The following is a 27,214-nucleotide window of genomic DNA, read 5'->3' on the forward strand; positions in this document are numbered from 1 at the left end:
CGTCCCGAGAAGACAAAGATGTGGTAAAAAGACGATTCGCTTGTCCCAATGCTCTCACCAGTCTGTTTTTAGGCCAACATGGAAGAAGTAAATTACGAATAATTATTAGTTATTAGTACAAATGATCAAGATATGGAGAAAGACATATTCATATATGTTGAATTTCAATTCTAAGACTTTATATATGGTAATATTTTATATTTTAAGCGCCGTATCGTCCAAGACCCAAGGGATAAAGATGAACAATTAAAAAGAGGTTTAGATGAGGTAAAAATAAAATGTAGATATGTATATACTCTCAAATGATTAGTTTAGGGTATTTTTTTTAAAAAAAAACGACTTAACGTGATGAAAATATCATAACAATGGCACGCCACATTTGCCCCTCAATTATTAGCGTCGAAGTTAAATTAGTAATAACAGAAAAAGAATGCCGCTGCTCTCTCTTTCACGAACTTTCTCGGTGATTTCCCCAGCTCCTCCTCGCCAGCCTTCCTCCGGGGCACCAAAGCTTCGACGCCGCACTCCACTTTTCGGGGCTCTCTGTCTTCTGAGCCTCGGTACTCTCACCGCCATCGGATTCAGGTCAGGCTGTGCCGCGCAGTCGCTCAGCCGCCTCCATTTCCTAGGGTGAACTCTATTTCCTCCCTCCCCCCTCCTCCTTCCTGGTATGTGGTCTTCTTGCTGATGATGTATCTGTTTATATGTGCAAAGAAGATCCTCATGGCTGAACTCTGATGATTTGGTGGACTACGCCTTTTTCAATGATATATTTGTCTTGTTTCGTATCATATTAATATTGATCTGCGATTTCATGACACTGTGTAAATCACGATAACCCCGGATTCTGTTACATTATATTATCTTCATACTAATTGGGGCTTCAATCTGATTCGGTCAATTGACCCCAAAATTCACTGTACTCACTTGAAAGAATTTCTAGCTTCGCTTTCTGCATACTAGATAAATAACTTTCTGAATGCGCTGCCTATATTTTTCGTAAATCTGGATTGCAGATCACTTCTCCATGTTTAGGGATCATATTAATTTTAAGAACACAGTACAAAATTCATGTTAGTTAAGCCTATTCTGGTCATTATGTGGTTTGTACCCTATGATGATGAAATCTGATTCTTTCATCATACTGGCTGTTATCTTAGTCGAAGTTTCTCAATCTACTCGATACTCAGATACAATTCATTAGAAATTTCTCAATTTGCTGGGTATATTATAAGTTCAAAGCACTTGTACCTTGATAAAAGCATTTTCTTGGATGCGAAACACATGATTACAACTTTATTTCTATTTACTTCTTTTGCTTCTCACTAACAACTCAAAACAGAGCTACTAGAGTTCCTTATTGCAATTCCAACAGATCTATTCTCTTTCTTGTATGGCTCCCCTCATTGTTGATGAATTGAACTTGCTGTTGTGCAGGTCAAAGGCCATTGCCAAACCGTCCACGAGAGGTCTTCATTCTACTGGTATGGAGGCTGCTTCAACCACTGTGCCCTCTATTGTAGTCTATGTGACTGTTCCCAACAAAGATGCAGGTCTTTGCTTTGGAGCTTGCTTTACATCCCATCTGATTTGCACAAACAGTTTTCAGTTAATACATAATTTTATGAAATCTATTTGGCTCTGTTTTATTTCCCTAGAAATCTACATTGTTTACATTTGTTTTAGATGTTACGTCAACTTTAATATTAGCATTAACAGCTGTGTGATGGCTTAGATTTACAGGCCAACAAGATCATGACTGGATTAGGCCGGATCATCAATGAATTAAAAAGGGTACATAATTTTTTTTTAAAAATGGATGCTTGATTAAGAAAGGATGAGGCACAGCTGGAAATAAAAAATGGAATTTACTACACAAAAAGAGAGGAGCTTCCAAAAAAGGAAAAATATTAGATATTCAAAAGGTGATAGCAATAAAAAGAAAAATAAGTCGGAAGCATTTATTTTCTCAATCTTCATTTCCTTCTTACCCTTCTCTCCTTTTCCTCAAGCAGAAATATTGACGGCTATCACATTTGATCATCAGTTTTTGTCTTTTATTTGTCCTTTGATATATTTCGCATAATTTAAGAGGAGATCAAGGATTCTTTTCCAGTATATCTCTTGGAGTTGGTGTCATTTGATAGTTTGCAAAAGCTATTCAGTTCAAATAATCTGACTATCAATCACATGACATTGATAGGCTCAGTGAGAACGGAATAGTTAAAATACAACTATTTGTGAGAAAAGGGATGAGGACAGCTCTATCCCACATTTCTATAGTGCCACTTGTTGACTATCGTTGTATAAAATAATACTTAAAGCTATTACTCAGGCATTACAATAAGTTTTTTTAATTAAATTTAAGCTTACACTGATGACTTAACCAAACCAAAAGCTTACTTTTTTCTCTCAAGGGATTTGAACTAGAACCTTTACCATGGAGCTGCTATCTTGACCTACTTGTAGTAAAGGACCTTGCTCGCTGGTTGACTCAGACACCTGTGTGCAAAGATCAATACAATCCAAAGTCCTCTTCTCGGCGTCCTTGTCTCACCATGAATCTTATTCTTGTACTCATATATAATCAACTAATAGTGCTCATCCAATTCTCATCAATTTTTTTTTTAAAAAAGCTAATTTTCAACTGAGTCTGATTACGTTTTTCACTTGATATATGCTGTTTCTCACTGTCTGTTTCAGTTTCCTATCAATTTCTTTTTTTTGATTGATATTATAGAAGATCCCATCCTAGGAATAAGTTCTTTTATAGCCATTTCTCTAGTCATCATTTTTATCATATGTAGTTTTTATCACTAGATTATTGCTCATCAAGGTGCATAGCCACCATAGAGATGAACACAATGGCATTGGGACTGTGCAAAAGAGGTACAAGGTAAATAGGAGAAAGGGAGGAAGCATTGCTGATGAGATAGCTATACGCCAATAAATAATATTGGATGTTGCAGGAACATCTTATGAGGGGGCAGACTGAAATTCCCTTTATTAAATCACTCAAATTGTTCACTTTATATTGAAATAAAATTTTCTACTTTATCAAGAAGATTGATTGGATTTAGTGAAAGTGTGAAGGTTTTGCTTTTATATGTATGACATTTTGCTTTTCCACAATGAAGTTTCTTTGTTGCACTAAGACTTGGTTTACTTGCAAGAAGACTTACTTTTATACATGTACAATAATACATGGTTGATTGATCACAAAATTGTACATGCATCACAATCAATCAAATATCATATACATATTATTTTTCCTCTGCCGCCGCCACTTCTTTTTACATTTATCCTTCTAAGTAAACCTTCCTCAATAGTGTAACACAATCTTTCGTCCAAGTTGAGTGCAGACTGACGGACAGTGCTCTATCTGATTTGTTGATATGTCTATGTTATATGTAACAACAATTCAACTAACTATGAGCTTGTTCTCCATATACACATCTCTGAAATTAAAAATTTTATTTTATTTAGCTTTATTAATCTATCACTTTATTTTTCACATATCATAACTTCACATTCTTAATTTACTCCATTCACTCTATAGGCATAAAGCTTGCTGAAAGCATCATCAAGGAGAAACTTGCTGCATGTGTCAATCGAGTACCAGGCATGTACAGCATTAGTATGTTTTAGCAATAACAACTCTGCTTGAAATATTTGCCCAAAGTGTGTGCTTGCTGATCTTGTCCTTGTATTTTACAGAACCTGTCCATTGCAAATTTTTAAATGGTTTGGTTATGCAATTTGGCTTATATTAGATTCTTGTCTGAAATTTTTATATACTATAGCAAAGTTCATAGTTCATCCTTTTGTTTCATGTCGTGTAGTCTGTGATTTAACATTCAGTAGGATAAATAGAACAACATATTTTGATTCCTTTTAGCCAACCAAAGATGTACCTAAGCAGGGTTATTTTCACTACACCCTACAATGTCCTCTCTAATAATGATGCATAAGAATCCTTCTCTTACAAATCTTCGTCTTCTTGACTAGGTATCTAACTTATCCTTCTGAGATGTTGCACATAGATCCAGCGAAAAGTAATTCTGTTCTACCAACTGTTCTTCCATATCAAACATTTTGGGCTTGTTGAGTATGGGTGAGCAAGGTTGTCAAATTGAGGAGAATCAATGAATTATTTTGGTGATTATATGAATTGTGAATCATACTGAATCGTGAATCATGGGTTCATGCTAAAAAGATAAATAAGTAAAAACAAAGTACTTTAAATTATAAGATTATCCTATTTAACATCTAATATGATTAATAAAGCACATTGCCACAAATAATAAAATGAATTATATAATTAAAGAGTCTAAAGGCCATATTGCTATATTGATAACCGAAAATCACCTATGATTTAAATATCTAAAACAAAAACCTTCAAAGAGACATATTGGTATTGTATCATAATCTCTCTATATCCTCTGTCACTCAAAATGTAATTATCCTCGTCATCATCTTGGTCTAATATAACCACTTGTTTTTTCTTCACCTTCTTTCTCAAAAATTGCACTCACCTATGAAGGGAAGAAACCTCAAACATCTTGGCCAACAAGTTCCTAAAATCAATTGCTGAAGGCCAAGATGCCTTATGGTTGAGGCTTGAGGAGTAGACATATGTTTCTGTGAACAATGGAGGGCGCTCAAGGAATATAGATGTCAATAAGGATTGCTGAGATCAGTTCGAATCATATTAATTTGGGCCAAATTGTATTGCATCAGTTGGAATAGTATTAAATCAGACCAATTCTAGACAGAAACAGCCCGCCATAATAGATTTTGTACCATTTTGGGTGATTTGCATTTTGGATCATACGATTCTGGTAACCATGTTGGTGAGTAGAACTCAGAAGGGACCGAATATAATTTCCACATTTTTGAGTTGGTGGCTTCAGATTAGGTATCTAGCTTACCCTTACGAGATTTTGCACATAGATCCAGGAAAAGGTAGTGCTTCTCCATGCAACAAGATTTCTAACTAGGTAAAGAAGTATGAGCATTGAGAGTTTGAACTAACTCAAGGTCTAACAAGATGGATAGAGTCCAAATAATGATCTACCTTTGCTATTGAATTGATATGGATCATGCATCCAGATATTCACTCTTATTCGATTATTATACTATAGATCTGATTAAGTCATTAACATTGAGTTCAATTAGATTTGTTCATCCTATAGTAATATTGAAGAAAGATTGTCTTTTCAGTCGCTGATGAAAATTTTCTTTACATTCATTAATTGAGTATATATAGTATGGTGGAGAGAGAGACAGGGAGAGACCATAATAATGTATTACTGCTTTTATAAAGGTTTTCTGCATAACAATCTTCTATACTAACTGTATTGATGCTGTGCTATCTTTATGAGTTTTAGAAAATCATACGATTTGGATGTTGGGATTTGGTGTTCATTCTTATGCTACATAAATACATACAGCCATTTTTCATGTTGACGTGAACATGTTAGAAAATTCAAGTGTTTGGGCGAAAAACCTTTTTATATTTTTGGATCAGGTTTCATCAATAGGTAAATTTTCGAATATCATGATATGTGCATGCTTGGATATTTGATCTCTCTTGTAAGTGGTGTTCTCAGTGATTCTTTAGGTACAAGGTAGTTTACTTAGATGTGTTGATCTGATTTATGTCACAAACGCTTACTGGTGATGAGAAACCAATCTATTTTTTAAATGCCTAGTTCCTTTTGATTTATATTTTTCTAAGTACGTGCCTGTTTTGCTCGCAGGTATCCAATCAGTTTATTGGTGGGATGGCAAGGTAGAAATAGTTTTATATTGAGTTATTTGTCTCAACTACTGACCTGTTAGTTCAGTCTACTACATCCATGAATATTATTCAAGATTTCACTCAGTTAAATTCTTATCAGGAATTTTTTTCTATCCTAGTTTTGTTGACAGTTATATACAGTCCTAAATAGTTATATGCTGCAAGTTTAAGGCGTCCAATTTCCATTAGATACAGTTATCGGTCATGCTTTAAAAATTCAGCATCGACCTGGTTAAAAATTGCAGCAGCAGGGTAGAATAACCCCCTTTACCTTAATGACTCAGATACAAACAGATTCGGAGGAACTACTGATAATAAAGACTCGAGAATCTCTTCTTGGTGCTTTGACAGGGCATGTGAAGTCCAATCATGAATACGAGTAAGTGCCATTTGAACATTGGTTGTGATTAAATATGTTTAACTGATGAGAAATCAATCTGCAGGTTCAACCTCCCTCATTGGTAAACTAACAATCTGAAATTGTTGCAGGGTTCCTGAAGTGATTGCGTTGCCCATCACTGGTGGTAATCTCAAGTATCTTGAGTGGATCAAGGACAGTACTAGATCATGAGGTTTCCCACGGAGTAGTTTTGAGCGTGTGATGCTGAGTTTTCCCGCTCGAATGGACATTATCCGAATAAGTTGCACTTGAAGGACTATCAGTTAAACTACTGTCTTTTTTTTTTTTTTTTTGGCATTAGCATCGGTTTCTTGTATGCAGTTGTGTTTGTTTACTGGTGCATGCTTTTGTTTGATGCTTCCAAAAACTGTGATCCGTCAACAGTTGAATGATGGCTAAATAGTATTTTGGGTGATTGCTTCTCCCATGCCTTGACTGATTCTCACTTTGCTTTTGTAGCTGGTAGAGTTGCTCAACCTCTCACTTGGTTGGCGAAACTTAACAAACAAACCTAGAAGAGGCTCCAACCCGGTGCAAATTTTTTTGCAAGTGATTACACAACTTCAATGCTCATTTCCTGTTTAAACGTGTTGACGTTCTGTTTCATTTTATTTTATCAATTACATTGGCCTGAATAGCTTAATTGACTTGCTAGACTGACCCTATTTGCCCTATTGGTCAGTTGTCTGAATCTATTTGCTCGATTGATCAACTTGACTAGCCAAACCAATCCTACTCAGTGATCCAATCGACACACTTTGGCTAACCAGCTTGCTCAATTTGTCCAGCCGATCTCCATGAACTCACCACCTACAGAAGATGATACCACCCACACTAATTCATCTATAACCATGGTATCACAAACAATCATCTTCTGAAGTGCGATCACAAATTCCATCTAATATAAATTCTTGAGTGCTGCAAGAGTTGACCTTGGGACGGGTTGGTAGGGGCACTGAGGACGAGCGTATTCATCTTTTGCCACCTTAAGTGTTGCAAGAGTGGTCCTCTTATGACAATATGGTAATTGAAATATGGGATGTTGTCACATGAAATTTTGGAATTGAAACTCAACACGTTTGAGCAAACCATCCCCTATGTCTTGACCATCTGCATTAATGGCTAGTGACTATTTATAATTTACCTTCTCTGTGTTGACCTAGGAGTGGATTGGGTAGGAGCATTAAGGGCGAATGAATCATTTTTGTTTGCCACATTGAGTGCTGCAAGAGTGTTCCAACTAAATGTCCAATTGACTAGAGGGTGACATCCTAATGACGGTCGACACTTTTCTCCCTCTCACTTGCTCGGTTGCTCGAGTTAGAGATTATTGATTATATAATTTCTTGAGGTGTTTTTTTGTGTGCTAAAAGTTGTCCGTTCTGAACTTCACTAAGAACCGATGAACTCCGTGGCAATTAAAAAACAATCCATCTTGGACTATTCCAACTCTATGTGACACTTCAACTCTGTGCTCTCATTTCATTAGTGATCCTAAGAATGTTGAACATATCAATAGCACAAAGTACAAAGGAATTGCTTCATTGTCTAATCAACTGTCCCACAATTGACAGGATAGGGAATTTATTTATCTATCTATAATGATAGACGACAAACATCATAATGCAGGTACTTGTAGCATTGCTATGGCACGCAGAAGGGCAATACATGAAAATTTTATGTCACAAAGACAAGTATAGATAATCTCAGAGCACTGTGATATATAGAACCTTGTATTTCACCATTAAATGATATGATTATGAAACAGAAAAACAAAAAAGATCTTTGCCCAGTTTACAGTCCAGAAAGCAGGCATGAACGGCAAAGTCTAGGAAAAGCACTTTCTTGCATGTCAAGGGAACAATATGTACCTACAATTTCGTAGCATAAGGGATGTCATAGTTAATAAGGAATATCAATATCATTGGCAGAGTATTTGGTGAACAAAAGCCTTGTGAATATTATGTTGTGTGCTAGCCATCTGACATCGTTGTGACCAAATTGCTAAAAAAAAAAACTTATACCAATAGTTTCCCTTAAATATAATCTAATCCAATCTAATGACTCATTCAAATCAATGAGATAATGTATTGGATTGCTATAATCCTACAGGTTAAATGCTGTTTTAGAAGTTCAGCTTTGATACTTAGGCCACTTAAAGCAACCATACCGTCAAATTACATGTTTCATGTGCTTGCTATATGAAGTATCACAAAAACTTGGGCTAGGATTCGGTTAGAGACCTAATCATGTTAGAAGCTAAGCTCTTGACAAAAGGAAGCAAATTGTAGACAGTAGATTTATGGTTTAACTAGAAACACCATATGCTTGCAAGTGACCATCAATCAGACATAATCAAAATTTATTTACATGATAATACTATGTGAAAGAATGAGAATCAGAACCACATTAGGCAAAATTAAGATATGATAAGCAAGTGTGAATAATGTTTAAGTAAAACCAAAATGACAATAAACTTTGTAGGCGGTAAGGATAAAAAGGAGAACCTTTCGCAGAAATCTTCCTTCACAAATAGCAGAAGTTACAAAACACTTTCCATGCAATCAGAGTTCAGGAAGTCAAATCCCCATTAAGCAGTCCTTATAAAGTTACAAGGATTACGAACTGATAAAGATAACTAAAACAATGGTGGTCAGGATTCCAATACAACAATGCTGGCCAATCAAAATACAGCGGCATTACAAGTGATCATTTGTCACCTTGAACTGAAAAACTAGTACACTAAGGCATACGCAGATGCAGCTCTTCATCCCTCAGGAAGGGAAGATTCTGAAGGTTGTCTAGAATTTCATCAGTAGCATTAACATCTATATGAAAGTTAATAGTATAATCATCAACTGCATGGACTCCATCCTCAGAACCAGTCTTAATTTCTTGATTGATATTTATATCTCTACCTTGGACTCCTCCAACGTTTATAGGCATTGCCTCACTGACTGGCCATGGCTCAGGAACTTTAGGCAATTCAACACTTGCACTACTTTTCCCATGGTTCCCACTAGCCAAATGATACTTCCTTGGACGTCCGACTTTTTTCACCGCCATCTTCTTACTCCTCATACCAGACCGCATCGACTCTGGCTCCACCAGGTTCTCATTGTTCCCGTTATTCTGTGGCTTGCCATGTGGATTCGACGATGAGCGTGCCATATCTTGCTGCTGATGATTGGAAGTTCTCAGTGGTTCGCTCATTCGTGAACAGGAGGACATTGGAAAGAACGGTTTCCACTCTGCATTGAGATCTCCTTTGGCGAAGATATCCGGAGCACCAGGAAATCCAAGAGGAAAGAAGCCCCATGAGCAGTAGTACATGTCGGTGCCTGGAACGACCGGGGGAGAAGCTGCGAGCTTGGTGGCTCGGAACCCTTGGCGGCAATTAGGGCAGCGGATGGTCTGGTTTAGGTACTCCCTAGAGTATTGGTGCACGTAGCAGCAGGATTGGCAGGCTGTCCAAAAGGGATCTTTGGATGGTGGTATGGCGTGATAGATGTAGTAGTAAATTCTGCTAAGTTCATGAAATTTAATTTATTAGATCATTTTCTAGCAATTATATTTCATTCTTTATCAAAGTATAATTCTCAGTCATTATCAAATTTTTATTATTTTTTCCGAAATTCCTCAAGTTCAATTACTTCTATTAGAGTTAGATAAGTTGTCATTTCAGCCGGCATGTATAAGAATTCATCTAAATCATCAAAGAAAATCTGGTTGTAGTTCTTGTTGAAACATGCAATTCATATCATTGTTTGAATATAAGAGTTGGATAGTTAGAGAAAAATCCTCAATCACAATTTTAACTTTGCATGTAGTTTCCAATCACAAAAAACTTTGTTTCCACTCCCTGCATGCAAAGTTTTATTTGTTTCAACTTCCTCATACAAATATTGTTACCTAATTGTCCTTCAGATTTTTTAGGTACAAAAAAATCTAAAAATGAGTATAATTCCTTTTAAAGTCATCACTTTACACTAGAATTAAGTATATTTCTATTAAATTGAGTACGACTTTTTTCCTGTTTTAATATAATTCCTCCTAAATTTAACATCATTTAAAGAAAATATAATATATTTTTCATCCAATTGAGTATCATTTAAAGAAAATCTAGTATATTTTCCATCTAATTGAGGTGGAAAAGAATCGTACTCAATTTGATAAAATAAATATACTAAAATGAGTATAATTCCTCTTAAAGTCAGTACTTTATACTACAATCGAGTATATTTTCTATCAAAATTGGTCCTCATATTTTTTAGGTAAAATAGTTTAAAATGAGTATAATTCATGTTAAATTCAGTACTTTAAACTAGAATCGAGTATATTTTCTATTAAATTGAACATGACTTTTTCCTGTTTAATATAATTCCTCCTAAATTCAGCATCATTTAAAGAAAATTTAATATATTTTCCATCCAATTGAGTATCATTTAAAGAAAATTTAGTATATTTTTCATCTAATTAAGGTGGAAAAAGAATCATGTTCAATTTGATAAAAAATATACTAGATTCTAATTTAATGTACTAAATTTAAGAGGAATTATATTTATTTTTAGACTTGTTATACTTAAAAATATCAAGGGTAATTAGGTAAATATTTTTTACTAGGGAGTGCAAATAAAGATTTTTACCACTGGGGTCTACATGCAAAGTTTTGTTTGCCAATGGGGACTGCATGCAATTTTTTCCTTAATTATAGGTGTTTCTTTTCTAGTTGTTGTAATATTTGTCTAGTTTGTTCAATTTCTAAAAATGTTTCATCTTCTATTTCTTTTATACACATTAAGTTGAAATTTTCATTTTTTTTTCATTTTGTGAAGTTCGATGGTTTATATTCATTAAACCTAACAGTTAGGGCACTATACCGATCTTTATACATAATTAAATATGTAGGTTGAAGAATTTATACTTGATTTACAAGACTGATATTTAGTCTAGTCTTGCTAGGATTTCAGACGAGAAGTCTCTTGATTTTAGGAAAGAGATTTCTTTTGTTGTAAGAGCTTCAATGATATAGTAATATGTATCTTAAAATTGTTATTTATTGCAGTCATTATTTTTCCCAATAAATGATGTCAATCTGGACATTATGTCTTTGGAAATTTCCGTAGCCTTTGGCTTGGACTAAGATTTTAATGTACGTAATAAAATCTGGAATGGTTATATTGAAATTTGGGCAAAAATAGATAATAACTAAATTATTATCCATGTCTACTTTAATAAGGCCTATGATTGCTTTTTCATCATCTGAATATCCAGTGTCACATAGTCCTAAGAAGACTTTGGCTCCTATGCTCCTTGTTCAGCCAAATACAATTAATCCTAGATGTATATAAGTATGTCTTTGTTATAGAAATCTCTTGCTGATTCTTCAATCATAAGATTTAGCCTTTCTTCTCCTCCATCTGGAGGATGAAGAGGTTGGGTTCTATGATAACGATAAAATGATGTAGTAAAGGATAATATTCCTTAATTGCATAATCTCTTAGGATTTAGAGAATTAAGCTGTTCATTTGAGAAAATTGTTAAGTTTCTTTCTATATCGATCAAATCTTCTAGTAGATAAGTGGAAATACTACGTGGTCTGATTATGATATTATCTAACCAGGAAGTGAGGGGTCTGTGAATGATTCAATGTTCCTTCATGCTAGATTTATTGTGTTGAGTGGTATAAGTTAAAAATGAATAAGTTTTAGGTTGTCTTCTAGGATAATATTTTCAATAAATAATTTGCTTAAGCCTTTTGTTAAAATTTCTATACTTTCTCACCACTCGATAGTTTTAATAGTTTTCTAAATTTATGTTTCAACTTAAGTGAGTCAGTGGCATAGGATGCTAGAAGGGTTACTATAGTATTATTTTATTAAACATAACAAATATATATATATACACACACATCGGTTCGGTGCACACTACTAAACGATCCCCACAATTCCGAGCACCCGAAGCTCCTCCCAAGCCCCCTGAGAATCGAGACATCCGAACATATAAGGGTCGCTCAAGAGTACGCACTGAACAAGTGTGCAGGCTAACAAAATTTTATATATATATATATATATCAAAGTAACTGAATTATCACCGCACAAAAGCACCTACCTGATTCCAATGTATATCGAGAGTTTAGTAATGAAAGTCGATCCTAATTAATTCAAACAAGAATAACAAACAGTTCATGCAGTGATCAACTGATCACGGGGATTCCGCGTATTAAATATTTGTTAGTTACTGTTTCAGGAATAATGTTCTCAGAACTAACACATTATCTATCAATTGGCACAAGACTTCCACGCAAGTGGAAGTTAAATTTAGTTATCACCTGGAACAAAATCTCTTTGTAAGAATCTATAAGTTCAAACTTAGTTTATAAGTTTACCCACCACAGCGGGATTGTTTTTTACTAGCGTAACACCTGATGAACACAACTACACCTATGCCTGCCCTACCCTGCCTTTAAATTGCAGGAAATCTCCTCAGTTCACTTGCTGTTGGCTTCCGTAAAATCCATAAGGCCCGTATGGAATTGCGTACATGCCTGGGTAGTGAGAAGCTAAGCTGTATCCTTCGTACATTGGGCCCCTGTAATAGGTACCATTCCACCATTTGCCCCTCTCAGCTCTCGACTGTAAACAAAAACAAAAAAGAACCAAGAGATTAGAGGTTCTGGACTTTAACGATTTTGCATTGGATACATGAATAAAATGGTTGATTACTTAGCATAGTACCTACTCTCGAAATCTTTCAAATTGAGTCTCAGCTTAAAATTCTTTCAAATGTATGACAAACTCTAGTTTTTGTCTTAATTATGGAATGTTATTAATAAGGTTGCCACTTGCCATAGGCATATATGGCATTCTACATAAACTAAATTGAATGGAATTTAGATGATAATTCTACATGGCATTTAGTCTATATGCAATTTGTGAAGTTAACATGAGAGCTGATAGTCTTTAAGAAGAAAATTGAACAAAAATGACAAAACTTGAGTTCCGATGAAGGCCTTAATTGAAATATCTTATGATCATGTATAATTAAAACATTGTAAAGTTCATGCTAAAATAAAAAGAACCTAAAAAGGTGTTGCATATAGAAATGATCCAAAAATAAAGCCACTGAGCGATTTAAGTTGGACTTTCTAATGGACTATATTTTATGTATATCACTGTTAAAAGTATCAAATACGAGAAAGCACAGCTTTTCCCCTTACCATACAAATGCAGCCTATCCGACACATTTCAAGAACTATGAAATTTCTCAATAAAAGAAACATGCAAGACCAAGCTAAATAGGGGCAAACAAAATAGTAGTACCATTACATGTAGTCTTCTAGTCAGTGAAATAAGTCACAAGTTGCCGATCATTCTACAGAGATGCATGATGCATCACCTGCACCAGATATATTGACACTTACAGGGGATACTGGTCATATCCGGCTCTTCATTATTTGGTTGATAATATTCTGAATATTATAACGAGAACAATATCATGGTGCCTTAACTAGCTGGGGACAGTTAAAAACATGGGAAATTCTCAAACATTTTAGCAACATTATAGTTCACAATAATTTGAAATAATGGTCTCCAAATATCCATGTATAAATAAATTGATGAAGCTATTTCTATTTTATCACATAGGGAAAAGCCAAGGTACCTAGTTGCACTGCATGAGACCACCAAGCACATTTGACAATCAATTTTTAAATAGTAAGACTTAATCAATCACATTTCAAACTGGGAAGGAAAGATCTCTTTAACCTATGAGAACTCTATGAAGATCTGAAGTTCTGAACAGTTATGCAAAATGATTTGACCTCAGAAAATTTCTTGCATGTCGAATACAATGAATGAGAATAGTATTACCTAAACCTTAAGAAGATTTTTTAAGCAGAAAATTAATGAATTTGCTTAACTGAGTGAACACGAATACGCCGTATCCCAGTTATCAGGGTTGACTTATGATTCTCAGTGATGGACTGATGGTAAAACAACAGGAGTCAAAGGGTTACCTGTTTATTAGCAGGGATGCGACCCCATGATAGACGAACTGTTTGCTTGCCAATGGTCGTACCATCTAATTGTTGTATTGCTTCTTCAGCATCACTTCTGCATGGTTTGAAAGGAAAATATATAAGTATATATATATACACGTATAATAGAATTGTATGTTAATATATAGCATTTATACTTGTAAATGGCCAGAACATAAATTAACGATAAGTACCTACGAACAAAAAGAACAAAACCACATTGTTTTCCTGCAGGAATTTTAATTGACACTATCTCCCCATATTTAAGAAAAGTTTCTTTGAGAACATCTTCACTGATATCTGGACCCAGGCCTCCAACAAATACCTTCACAACAAAATGTATTGTCAAACGAACATGAAAAATATGAAGCATATCAACTAATGTGTGCAAGAAAAAAATCCCTTACTGTTGTATTATCCGAATCTACATCTGATTGGGACCCAGCCGAAGGTGAACCAATTGATCTAAAACCACCTAAAGCATCCATGATTTGTGGTTAAATGAGTATTCATTTCTAAAAACAGATTATGCCAGGACTGGAATAAAAATTTTAATCCACATGCTTGCAAGAATTTGAGTGAAAAACTTCATTGAAATATATCTATAGAGCCACTGGCCAGAAAATATAAGGCTTTCCAGCTAAAAACAAATGGCCAAGATTTACTAACGTGCTAATGTAGGGTTGCATACAACGAAATAAATCATACAAATTAAAACTAGCACAATGTAAGCAAAATAAATAGAGGATGTAACATAAAAATAAGACTTATAAGAAATACTTCAGTATAGCATTTTCACAAGGACCGAGGAAGCTCATGATAAAAGACCACTTATTCAGTAAATGTAAATACAAAATCCATGAAATATATATGATTCAGGCATCTGATAACGTTACTCAGGGCTGCCTGGACATTAAATCCATAGATAAACCATGACTTGAAGTTCTGTATCAGCAAACAGGAAATCAAATGAAGAATTTTAGTTCAGTCACACATACCAGAAGACTTCCTAGGAGTAGCAAGGCCAATTCGCATGGGCCTAGTAGAACAGTAAACACCCTTCATCTCAGTGATAGCAAGCTTCCTTTCATTCTCATCTCCAAATCTTACAAATCCATAACCTCTTGAACGCCCAGTATTTGCATCAACAACAACTTTTGCACCTTTTACTGAGGAGTATTTAATAGAAAAGGTTTCAAGCAGAAGTGCATCTGTAACATCAGAAGCTAAATCACCTACAAAAATAGAGTGATCAGAAGCAAGATCTGAACGCTTATCGCCCGTGCTAAATGATGCCCAATTTAACCGGAACAACTGATCTGTGTTCGGCATAAAATGACTACTGAAGTCCTGAAGGATTTTTTCAGCAGTAACATGTGAGTGAAACTCAACAAACCCATAACCCTCTGATTGTCCAGTCTGCTTATTGCGGATAACTTTTATGGAGACAACCTGCATGGGATGTTGTTGGTTCAACATAGAACATAAGGTTGCTTTGAATTGCCTTAGACATGTGACATAGACTCATAGAGTAATTGAAAGTACTAGGATAAGGTATTGTTCTTGTTTAAATGAAACAAACAACTTGCACCAAAAGAAAATTTAACAAGAACATTTTGTTTTAATCTGAGCAAGCTTTGAGATCATTCATTCCACTAGTATACAGCAGAGTTATATTTGAAAAGGATCAAATTGAACTCCAATAAGATGAAGATAATACAAATTAATTTGTTGTGGCCCTATTTGCTCCCAGAATCAAGGGATATGAAGGTTAAGAAATAGGAAATATGGAGATTGCAGGTGGATATCTCCAATTCCCTTTCAGACCAGCTAATACAAATAAAGACTAGCTGAGCAAGTCAACTATAGTGTATATACCACATCCAAAAAGTTCAGCCAACAAATAGAATAGACATTATTAATTACAGGTGTATATAATGATTTCCCATGCAGACCAGCTAATACAAATAAGGACTAGCTGATCAAGTCAACTTAGTGTATATACCGCACACCAAAGTTCAGCAAACAAAATATTTGGTGCAAACTATTCAGAAAAAAGATTTGTTCAGAGGTCCATTTTTGGTGGGCATTAAGCAAGCATAGCACCAAACTAAGATCATACTTCAGAAATCAGACTCCTCCGGTCTATACAAGATGATTATAACACAATAATCAGCAGCCAAGACATTGTTCATGAAAATGCATTTCATGTCATGGTAAAAGTATTGTCCTTAACTTAAAGAAACTAACAAAAACTGAACTAACAGGTGAATATTCCAAGTTGTTAACCATCATATTCATTATTGAATATGTTATGACAGCAGCCAGTAAACATTCACTAACAAAACACAATAAATCATGTGCCATGTTGGGCAGCACAGTCAAAAAATGTTCTATTCTGCTCAATTGTTGAATCACAATATTAATTGAAACAACTAATCACTCTTGTGCTACTTGTGCTGATCGTCCCAATGAGTATCACACTGTGCTAGAACTCAACACACAAGGTATACATCAAGGTAAATTCTAATGTTTGTTTTTTTATTAGTTGTTTCTCCATAATTCTTATGATTATCTAATTGCTACAGTCTTAATTTTAAGTATAAATACAAGTATGTTTGTTTTATTTCATGATGAACTTAAAAGGAGATCCACTATACTAAAGCAACCTACAATTATTAAGAAGACACTTTGTTCCTTGGGGTAATTATTTTGATATTGGTCAAGTTGATATCATAATATGTATGTCTATTGGTTGCAAATGGGTTTTCAAAACAGATGTCAAAGGTAACATAAAGGTTTTAAGGAATTATGAGAAAAAAAATCACACAAAAAAGGGATTGAAAAAAATCCATTGAATCCATCTATAAGCTATAGCAAGCATCCAAAAGTGGAATTTAAAGTTGATAAGCTGATGATAATTGATTTCGGTTTAGAAGAAAATTAAGTAGATTAATGCATAAGCTAAGTGAGTGCAATTTTGTCTTTGTTGTGTTGTATGCTGATGATGTTTTACTTTGAAAACAATGACATGGGTCTTCTAAATAAGTGCAAATTTTTAAGGAGATCATTAAACACAAAAGGTTCTGAAATCAACTAATATCTTATTACCCTTAACCGCAAGCAAATCTCCAACTTTGAAGTTTTCAATGCCGAACCTTTTAAGCACATGTTTAATACCGAACTTCTGAGATAGTCCTTAACATTTTACAAGATTTGTCTCTATGAACTCGCTCCCCAGATAAAGGGGTCTTCTTCAAGCTACTAAATCCAACATGTCCGCTGTTTGTCCGTTCATGCATGTTTTCATGATTTAATATAACAAAAAATAACCTCTCTACATTTATTTTAGAACCAATCTAAGGAAATTTATGGAAAGGACTATCATGTACAATCTATTCTTTAAAACTAAATCTATCATAAATAAACGTTTTCTGACCAGGCATAGCACTTGTTTGCTTAAAATTTAAGACCTTTAATTTTTCTAAGTTTCCAGCAGAAATTAAGAAACTATCCACCTCCTATGTGAATACAATAATTTTTTAAAAAAAAAAACCATTTACTTCATTTTCGCGAATCAGCTGGGTTATATCAAAAGCAAGAATGCTTAGACCAACTTAATCGAAGGAATCAGAAATACCCAACCCCACACATCAATTGAAGAAAGCAAAATATGTTTTCATCTTAAGAAGAAAAATACCACTAGACAAAGAAATTCAAAATCCTGACCTCACCGGTGTGGCCGAAGCAGCTGTGTAGGTAGTTCTCGTCCATCCAATACTGGAGGTCCCCTACCCAGATCGTCCGTTTCTCCTCGTCGGCCGCCGCATCCCCGCACTTCTGGTGGCGGCTGGGTTTCAGCGGAGGCAGTGGAGGAGGTGTCGGTGGCTGGTAGTAGGGCACGAATCCGTGTCCGAAGGGAGGCGGCGGCGGCGCAATCATAGGGTGCTGCATCACCATCGCTGGCGCCGGGTACGGCACGGCCGCCCAGCCCTGTGAAGAAGGTGGCGGTGTTCGCCTCGGATCTATACCACCCGCAGATTGCATCGTCGCCGCCGTTGCGCTCAGGTCCAACGAGCGAGGCGGAGCCGCAACGGGAGGGAGGCCAAAGAGAGATCTCATGGAAGTCGATCAGAGGCTTTAAATAGGGAGTCGTTTCCAAGTGGAGGTTTGATATAAACCGTCGGATCTAACAAATAGGCATCGCCGATCGGCGAAAGTGTCTCGTGGGAAGCCCAGTCCCAGTTTTGACCAGATCAACGCTCCGTAACGGAAACTGACAGCGTTCCGGTTTAATACATGACGCCATCATTTTTTTTCTTAAAAATAAAAGAAAATAGCAACCATAACATGATTATATAATATATAAAATAAATTGATTTAACTCGATCTAAAATTTATTTATATACTTATTCAAAATTATTTAAATTTAATTAAAAGAATTTTAAAATAATTTACATCATTATAAAATTAATGTAGCAGTTATTAATTAAATACCTCAAGTACCAAACATCTACAAACAAGGGTAAAAAACTTTTTATCAAGATGGTTGATACAATAACCAATTTAAGTTTAGAAAACAAGAACATCACAAAATTCTCAAACACTTCATTTCTCCAATACAGTTAGTCACAAATAATCTTGAGAATCCACAAATTTAAGATATAAACAAGGGCAAACAGCAGAATTCCTTATGATGCTCTGGAGAAATTTTCAACTCGTTCCTTTTCTTTGCTGATGATGCTTCAACAAAAATAAATAGACTAGGCAGCGAGAAAGGACCTGACTATACATTATCAAGTGCTCATGTGGAGAATTTTCTGGCTGTTGTCTTTCGACTAGGATTGAAAGAGGAAAATCTTAGAAAAAAAATCCCTAGCCTTCATAGCTTGCACTCAAATGGCAAAGTTTGATGTTGGCAAGGACTTCGGCGAGTATAACATCCCACTAGTGATAGGGTTCACTTTGATAATCTACAGTGTGTAGTCCGCATTCAGAAAACTTTCATACTCCGTGCCTTTAAGAGCATTGACAACAACTTCCCAGTTGTCAACCTGCTTGTCCAGTGGTTTTCGGTGTATCTTAACATGACGACTAACCAGATGCCTATGGGGTAGTCTCAAGAAATCTAGAACATCAACCAACTTCTGGAGGGGAATGAAAGTATTTTTTTTAAGAATAAGTGTAAATAACAAGTGATAATTCTAAATAAGTTATCAGAGAACTCACAATGTGGTTCAAGATGAGATCCTCATAGTACAAAACCATGTGTCGAGTGTTGCTGAAGTAACCCAGAGCATTTTTAACACACTCAGCAGAGTACTTGAGGTTGGACATCATTTCTGTTGCATTGATGAAGGGCTTATACTTTGCAAGCACATCAGCCTGAAAGTGCATGGTGTTTATAAGAAAATATCATCTATGATTGATAAATGTAAATAAATCACCTCATATTGGGAGTGCACATGAGCTTTATGCTTGCCATTTAATTGCTTTGCTATGCGATCATGATCATTTGCAAGTTGTGAAACCATACGACGAAGTAAGTTTCTTCTGAACAAGAGTATTGCATACACCCCTCTTTCATTGAAGTATTTGACTATTTCTTCATGATTATCCATAAGACCCTGTATATCACAGGAACAAATGTTATCAGCAGAGAGGCTTACATTTCTAGAGGCTGAGTGTTCAAGAAGAGTCCTAACAGATTATAATAATAAAAGATTGGCCAGGCAGAGCCAGGATAGGCACAAAGGCAGCTCAGGCAATGTGCTGAGCCGGTAATGGATTGGCCCGTGTGCAAAGTGCAGTGCATACCGCACTCAAGCTCTACAGGATATAACACAGCTAAAACCAATCACAATCCTCAAGACATTGACACTAAAGATCCCTCATATAAGAGAATTCATGTTTGAGATTCATTAGACATTATTATTAATAGTGGTGAAGAAAGAGTGCAATCTAAGAAATGCAAGTTTGCATTGCAACTCTTCTTCAAGGTTGAAGAGACACCTTACTCACTAAGTCAAACCTCATAATTGTTGTTGCTCAAGCAATTTAGGTTTTCATTCCTAGTAGTCTTACTCCTTTTACTGAACTCACTGAATATATGCTGAAGCTTACTCCTTCAACTGAACTCAAAAAATATATGCTGAAGCATGACTCATCATTTTCAATGGTTGATCGTAAAGATTTTAATTATTTGTCAAGGCATTAACAACCTTCATCTAATAGAATCTTTGGAAATATAATGCAATCTGGCACGTTAAGAGTTTTAAAAATAAGCTCATTATTATTTTTTGAAAGTTTTAAATATAGAATTGCATTAACATTCTTATCTTTGTACTAGCAATTATAATTCTCCTTTTTTGATATTTGTTGCTCTCCACACTACATAGATAATAACTTTTTACACTAAAATTATTAGTTTTAATATTTAGAATGTCCTGATGATGCATCTAGAATTCTTGCAAATATTTATAGTGTAGCATATGCTAATGGTATAACTGAAAAAAAAAAAACATTTTCGTAATGTTTGCTAATGCATCATCAAACAGTGATGCTACTATAATTAGTTTGAGATCTAAATGTAATCCTATGGTAAATAGTAAATTTTTCATCTTCATTGTATTTGTTATAAATTATTGTATTCATGATGGTTTAATATAATAATTAGTGAATGTGAACGTCATATTAGAGTAATTATGTATAACTTATTCCTAAGATTTTAGGCACCAAGATTTCCTATATATATATTGTCGTGACATAAACAGAAGATGTAAAAAAAAAGTTCCACATTAATGGAACTCTACCTATTTAATGGAACTCTGGGAAAAAGAATTGATTTTTTAGAACTATTATATTCTGCTATTACTATTCCAGTTGTTAATTACTACTTCTCATTTATTATTATATAGTTTTAAGTAATATTAGTACATTATTTAATGACCATAAATATGATAAAAAAATTAAATTAGATAATTACAATCATGAAAAAAAAAAGAAAAAAAACATTGGACAATTAATAAAATATTGGATTCATATTGAAGGTGATAATATTTGTAATATATTTTGCATAGTTGTCATTTTAAATCGAAATGTTATTTGGTAATACACAAGTGGGTTTAATACTTAACACAATCAATATTCTTCTTATGAGGGTCGTAACATACATCCATCACTGACTCATAATCATTTGAGTCAATAGAGCAGAGAAGCAGATATAAATTTAAACAATGAAGTGAATGAAATAATTTAAATTTTAACTTGAATCAGTAACAAAGTGATTTACATGTTTTAGATCAGTGGAAAAGACAAACAAGGATTTACCCTATCATTGTCCCTATGGCATATGATATCCTAATTTTTCATTTATATAAAGCACAATGAGGTCTTCTTTTAGAGCAGATAATCAAGTGCTGGATGAGTGTGCCTGCACACGATTACTTGCAGTAAAAATTTGAAAGGTTAACAGAAAAAAAAATATAACTCATACCAAAGCATTACTAGAGGAACAAAAGGCAGTAAAATTGGATCCATTTCTCACACACCATGCTGCAAGGATAATCTGTGGTTCCAGGGTTCTAGCCCTCAAGTGATTCACTATAAAATATTTGGCAGGGGATAACACGAATCCTTTGTCCTTTTCCCATGTTTCCATATGGTTGACGGACAATGAACAATCTCCCGATAGGCAGAACATATGGAGTGAAATTGGTGGAATACACCTGATCTTCAATTGGGCATTTCTGACTTATCATAAGCCAGTAAGATATGATTGATCTTAGGAGCAAACCAAGGAACTTTGACAAACTGCCCATTATAAACATGTATGCCGAGACAAACATACTCATGTGCATGTTACCATCTGCATACAGAATCTATGCCAGTAGAAAATGGAAGCAGTAAGAGAGGTTGTTGAAACTTAACAAAGTGAAGACAGGAAAGCATTGAACCTAAGAAGTCGGGTGCCTAGCTAGATTTTGAAATAGTCGAATAAAAGAAAATGTTGGATGAACGAGACGTTAAAGGTGGTGTGTCAAAATGAAGAAATAGGATATCATACTTAGATTCTTTGAAGACCCTAACCCAGGCAATAAGGAACAGATAGATGTGCCATGCTTTCTTTAGCTAGCACCAAGAGAAACACACCATGGTGAGAATAAACTCAGTATAACTAATCACCAATGAGAACCAAACATATGGAACATTAAAAAAAATACAAAATACTGAGATACAAATAAACTATCAAAATGACCGAGCAAGGGTCCGATAAGTGGGAAGAAAGATATCGGGATCAATTAAACATGCGGAGCAATTAAATGGAGTATTGCCAACAGGTAGCTTGGTACAGGCAGGGATAAGGGGTTTTTCCTCTCTCAAAAGGAAGTTACCCACTAACACATCACTAGAGCTCACCTCATCGATCACCAAGCCCACCCCAGTTAGTTTTGGAAGCATTCATATTGGAGCTTTGGAAATTGGATCTTAGGCATCAAGAGTAAGGTCGGTGTTCAGTCTCCCATCCAGCTCATTCTGACCCATGGCAGACCACAAGTTTCAAGTTCACATTGGAGCAAAATAACTCCCTTCAGTTGACAAAAGCCTCAATCAAATACCACTCCAACTATCCATGTCAAGATAGTTTCACAACTGAGTAAAATAACTTCCTCCTCCAGAAGGTTAATTGGCAGTCACCCATATCAAGGCCTAGGCTTGCACAGGCCAGATCACATATTTATAGCATATTCCAACATCTGTCTTCATGAATCCCATCTAAATTATAATTTCCCTCATAGTTGAGTCTTGATACAGTGCAAGCATACAAAGAGCAAGGGAGACTATCTGCAGATATCAGTTATCTACAGATATCCTATTCAACCAAGGCTCCTATGGAAATGCACTGATCTAATGGCGAGAGCACTGGTCTAATGGCAAAAGCACTAATTGGATATTGTTAGTTTAGTGACTAAGATAAAACTTCCATATCACACCTAAAAAATAATCAATTAGAATCAGAATGCCTCCGCCAATATGCTGTGGCACTAGCAAGACCACGTGGTGGACATATAGCCTTACTTTATGCGTATGGTGACAAGCCTCGGTCCCAGTTGGCAGCTGCATGGAGGAGTCATCAAGGTCCTAGAAAAAGGCTCCAGCTGAGAATCTATATCTTCTCCTTTAAAATCCTGATGTTGATTAGTGCCTTAAGTGCCTTGCTCCTTCATTCTATGATGAGAAGACAATTATGATAACTTCAGAGTTTGAGACTGAGAGAATAGTTCTTTAGGCTCAGCTTATCTAATTGAAGGAGAAGCAAGGAGTGCACAGAGTTCAAGGTCCTTATCCCTGTTTACCTTGTCAAAATCTTGAGAGGATAGGATGTTGTTTGCGACTCCATTAGAGTCAAATCATGTCAGCCCAAAACTAGGTGGATTCAAGTTCCTCGTCCTCCTTAACAAGTAAACTAAAATTCAGTGTTTAGTGGTTTTAGTAGCAAGAACAAGTTCATATGGTGGGTTCAGTTGTGTTTTGCAACTTACACATACCCAAAGGCATTTGTCTAGTCCCAAATTGGAAGTTGAGTTAATATAGGGATTATAATACCTAAACAAATCAAATACAATAAATTAGGTAAGCGGTTTGGATAGTAGCTAGGTGCATAGGTCCATCAAATTAATGTCAGTTTTTTCTAGAATGGATATGTGATGATGTCATGGTATTAAAGCACACCAAGTTTCAATAAGGTGTCTCAATTGGAAAGTATTGACTATTGGAATGCATCAGCCATTGGTTGGTCTCATGTGTTCTCTCATTTAGTTACTTCCACTTTGCAGACATTTTAGTTTGAAGAGGAAGATTGGTTTGTATCTTAATTATAGAGACCAAAATGGATTTTCTAAGCAATGGATAATAGACACAACCATGCATTTTTTACCTGATTAAGCATCCATTTCAATCCAACAGCAGCTGTGCACTCATTTTTAGAAGCACTACTATACCATTCCAGGTTGTAGACTTTGTCTAATGTCTGTATGATAGAGGACATGTTACTCCTCCTTTCTTTGACAGAGAAGATCTCCCCATTTGAGCTAATGTTGGGGTGGCTATTAATCAGAGTCTCAAACCAACCACTTCCAGACCTCTGCATTGACAAGATAGCGAAGAAGCGAACTGGTGTACATGCACACTCATCCCTGAATGTTTAAAACAATCACCTAACAAAATGCAGAATACCAACCAGAAGTGATAACTTGGAGATTTCAATACCTGCTAAAAGTTGCGGGTTTTGGGTAATGCACATAAGAAATATCAGATGGTGAGATACCAGGATCCCTACAAGATTCTTTTATTACCTCAAACTTCAGAACTCTAGGCATGCTCTGGTTTCCAATTTGCTTCAGGCACACTAAGCATATATAGACGCTACAAATCATAGTGGCACTTAACACAAACATTCTCAATGCAAGATGTGGTTTTTTTGGTGGCTTTATTACGCTTAACTCCTGAAAATGATGAAAGAGAGAGTGTACAGGCAATTAGGTATTTTATCCAGATAAAATGCAATGGTTTCACAGCTAAAAAAGAAATTTAATAATTAACGATGATTGGATAGGTGAAATAACCAAAAACATAAAATGAAAGATCCGGCACCAAATGAATACTTAGTTGGAAAAAATGTCGCTAGTCGAACAGAAATATTTTAAGTGTAGGAGAAGCTAGAAGATATACGAAACTTATCTCAACTGAGCTTCTCTGATTAACATAAGTTGCACAATCCATACAACATACAAAAGCAACAGAAACCCTAACCTCAATAACAGGTGTTATTACCACTGAAGATAATGCTGTCAACAAGATCGAAAGGAAGGAATTAAAACATATTCTGGAGAGTAGATTGAAGGACAAACAGAATAAATAAAGAATCATGAAACCTAAGAAAAATCACAACTTGAGTTAGAGTAAGCGGGCAAAAAGTATCTTCGTTTAACGAGAACAAATCAAAGAAGCCAAAACCAAAACAAGATCGAAATCCTAACTTTCCAGTGTCTATGAGTAAACACGAGGCGTTGGATAAAAAACAAGCTCAAATGGAAATCGAAAAAGGAGAACGCGTACTTTACTCAAACAGCAGCACTCCTCAGCCATTTCGCCCTTTTTATGTTCGCCGACGAGAAAGGAAGACATATGCGAAGGAGGAAGAACAAGATGATCTGTATCGGCTTCACTCCGCTTGAAGGTGAGATTTTTAAGAACCGCAAAGCCAAAAGCCTCGAGTCGCAGAAGACGGCGAACCTGCGGTGTGAATTCCGGAAGCATAAAAAACCGAGGTGGGGTTTGGTATCCCCGCACCAAAGCATTAATCCACCACATGAGCCAGCGGCATTGCCCCCATCCCCCCCAAATCACGCCCTCCTCCGGTTCGCCGCTCGTTCGCAGCGCCACTCTCCCCCCTTCGGATCCTTCCGCGCCTGCGCGTCTAAGACTCCGCCTGTACGCCGAGCCAGAGGCGGCAGGCGACAAGGTCTGAGAAACCCGAGAGACAGCACAAACAGAGACGGCAGAGAAAAAGCCAACCAAATTGGGAAGAATCGAGACGGCAAAAAGAAAGGTAAGAAAAAAAACAGACGTAATTCACAAGAGTAGGCTTAAGATTAGGGGAGAATAGATGTAATCTCTTGCTTAGATTCGGCGGAAGCTAATGAAGAGAAGCAAATCGAAATCCTATCGCGACATTGATTGATTCAATCACATGAACTACAAAATTCGGACAGATCGAACGTCAAACTTCGAGGTTGCGAGCTGATGTGACGGCGACGCGCTATGTTCTGACTAAGTCCCAAATTTGGGGGCGGGTTGACCGACGACATCAAGGCAAACACGACTCGACGACTCGGCTCAGTTATATTAATCAATCAAAGCGCTTCGGCTCGGTTGAACGATGAAACCGGCGTCCGCGAGCTCAGCACTGAGCTCAGCACGGCACTACGGTAATCGCTAAAAGCGATGGCCTAACGACTACAACCGCGGGCCAATTCGTTGACGCCACCTGTTAATTATCTAAACTATAGCAGTTATTTATTGGCTGTTATATCTATAGCCATGATTATTTTTTTTTAAGAAAATAAATACCTTTTTGATAATTATCATAATTAAAAAGTGCCTCAGAACATGAAATCCAACGCACGTTTAATAATTCGTATAACTAAAAAAGCACCCTAAAGGACATGAAATCCAACGCACAACAGCTAGCTGTTGACTAGGCCACATTCGAATGATTTTCGACCAGACCAAACTATAACTCTTCTTATAAAGCCTGGGCTTTCAAAACTGTAAAGCCTCAATAAATAAATTAAAGGTCAAATTCTTTATCATAGGGAGAATCTATCAAAGATGGTACTTCGATTTTTGTGCCCAGACAGAATTCTCCAAACTGATCTAGCTAAATCCTAATGAAATGTTGCGTCCAAATGCTCTACTTTCTTTGATAAAATGCAGTTTCTGTTATAGGCATCCCACGCTAGCTAGCTCTCCATGATTACAATAGCATAAGCATAGCAGGCGTGAAGGCTCACCTCAAAGCCATTTATCATTATGAAAGCACTGAAATTCTATGATAAATATTTTTTTCGTTAGTTATTATATTCAAAAAAACTAATAGTTATATGTGATTTATTTCTTCGTGTTGATTCTGAGATGAATTAATGGGAGCACTAAGAGCATCTCCAATGTAGCTTTTTTAATAGGTTTATAAAGTTGAAAAAGTTTAACAAAAAAACTCTAATGAGTAGAGACATAAGCTTTGGGATTTTTATTTTAAGAGCAGGTTTGATATTTCAAACCTGTTTTTTTCTTTTGAAGATGGAGCCATTAATCATTGAAAAATTAATATTGCATATTTGATTTTTTTAAAATCATTAAATATTTTATTTAATAGTTAAATTATACACTTTTCTTTTGAAAATAAATATAT

At 35.7% G+C, this 27,214-nt stretch overlaps 4 protein-coding genes across 6 annotated transcripts; 1 reads left to right on the top strand and 3 right to left on the bottom strand.

Annotated features, from left to right (window-relative positions):
- Positions 1–388: 388 nt before the first annotated feature.
- LOC122023553 (protein CutA 1, chloroplastic-like) lies at positions 389–6,630 on the top strand. Of its 2 annotated transcripts, none has more exons than XM_042581706.1 (6): positions 389–630; positions 1,438–1,553; positions 3,560–3,622; positions 5,763–5,794; positions 6,088–6,182; positions 6,293–6,630. In XM_042581706.1, the coding sequence occupies exons 1-6, from the start codon at positions 431–433 to the stop codon at positions 6,372–6,374; spliced, it is 588 nt and encodes a 195-aa protein (XP_042437640.1). In that variant the 5' UTR covers positions 389–430; the 3' UTR covers positions 6,375–6,630. The 2 variants fall into 2 exon arrangements, with proteins under 2 accessions (XP_042437640.1, XP_042437641.1); XM_042581707.1 differs by having other exon boundaries at positions 422–668.
- A 2,081-nt stretch (positions 6,631–8,711) lies between these two features.
- LOC122025206 lies at positions 8,712–12,197 on the bottom strand. The gene is made up of 2 exons (XM_042583978.1): positions 12,115–12,197; positions 8,712–9,726 (listed from the first exon to the last, which is right to left on the bottom strand). The coding sequence occupies exons 1-2, from the start codon at positions 12,195–12,197 to the stop codon at positions 8,946–8,948; spliced, it is 864 nt and encodes a 287-aa protein (XP_042439912.1). The 3' UTR covers positions 8,712–8,945.
- A 249-nt stretch (positions 12,198–12,446) lies between these two features.
- On the bottom strand, positions 12,447–18,378 carry LOC122023838 (polyadenylate-binding protein RBP47-like). The gene is made up of 6 exons (XM_042582216.1): positions 17,971–18,378; positions 15,240–15,693; positions 14,649–14,716; positions 14,436–14,566; positions 14,221–14,317; positions 12,447–12,838 (listed from the first exon to the last, which is right to left on the bottom strand). Exons 1-6 carry the CDS (start codon positions 18,361–18,363, stop codon positions 12,689–12,691), a joined length of 1,293 nt encoding a protein of 430 aa, XP_042438150.1. The 5' UTR covers positions 18,364–18,378; the 3' UTR covers positions 12,447–12,688.
- Positions 18,379–18,829: 451 nt separating this feature from the next.
- Positions 18,830–26,066, bottom strand: LOC122023918 (nodulation protein H-like). 2 transcript variants are annotated; one of them, XM_042582349.1, is made up of 6 exons: positions 25,360–26,066; positions 24,511–24,746; positions 24,179–24,437; positions 19,689–19,868; positions 19,471–19,626; positions 18,830–19,385 (listed from the first exon to the last, which is right to left on the bottom strand). In XM_042582349.1, the coding sequence occupies exons 1-6, from the start codon at positions 25,612–25,614 to the stop codon at positions 19,215–19,217; spliced, it is 1,257 nt and encodes a 418-aa protein (XP_042438283.1). In that variant the 5' UTR covers positions 25,615–26,066; the 3' UTR covers positions 18,830–19,214. The 2 variants fall into 2 exon arrangements, with proteins under 2 accessions (XP_042438283.1, XP_042438282.1); XM_042582348.1 differs by having other exon boundaries at positions 18,830–19,388; positions 25,360–26,058.
- Between the last annotated feature and the right edge of the window lie 1,148 nt (positions 26,067–27,214).

This window comes from Zingiber officinale, chromosome 9B (assembly GCF_018446385.1).
Source record: "Zingiber officinale cultivar Zhangliang chromosome 9B, Zo_v1.1, whole genome shotgun sequence".
Classification (NCBI taxonomy): domain Eukaryota; kingdom Viridiplantae; phylum Streptophyta; class Magnoliopsida; order Zingiberales; family Zingiberaceae; genus Zingiber; species Zingiber officinale.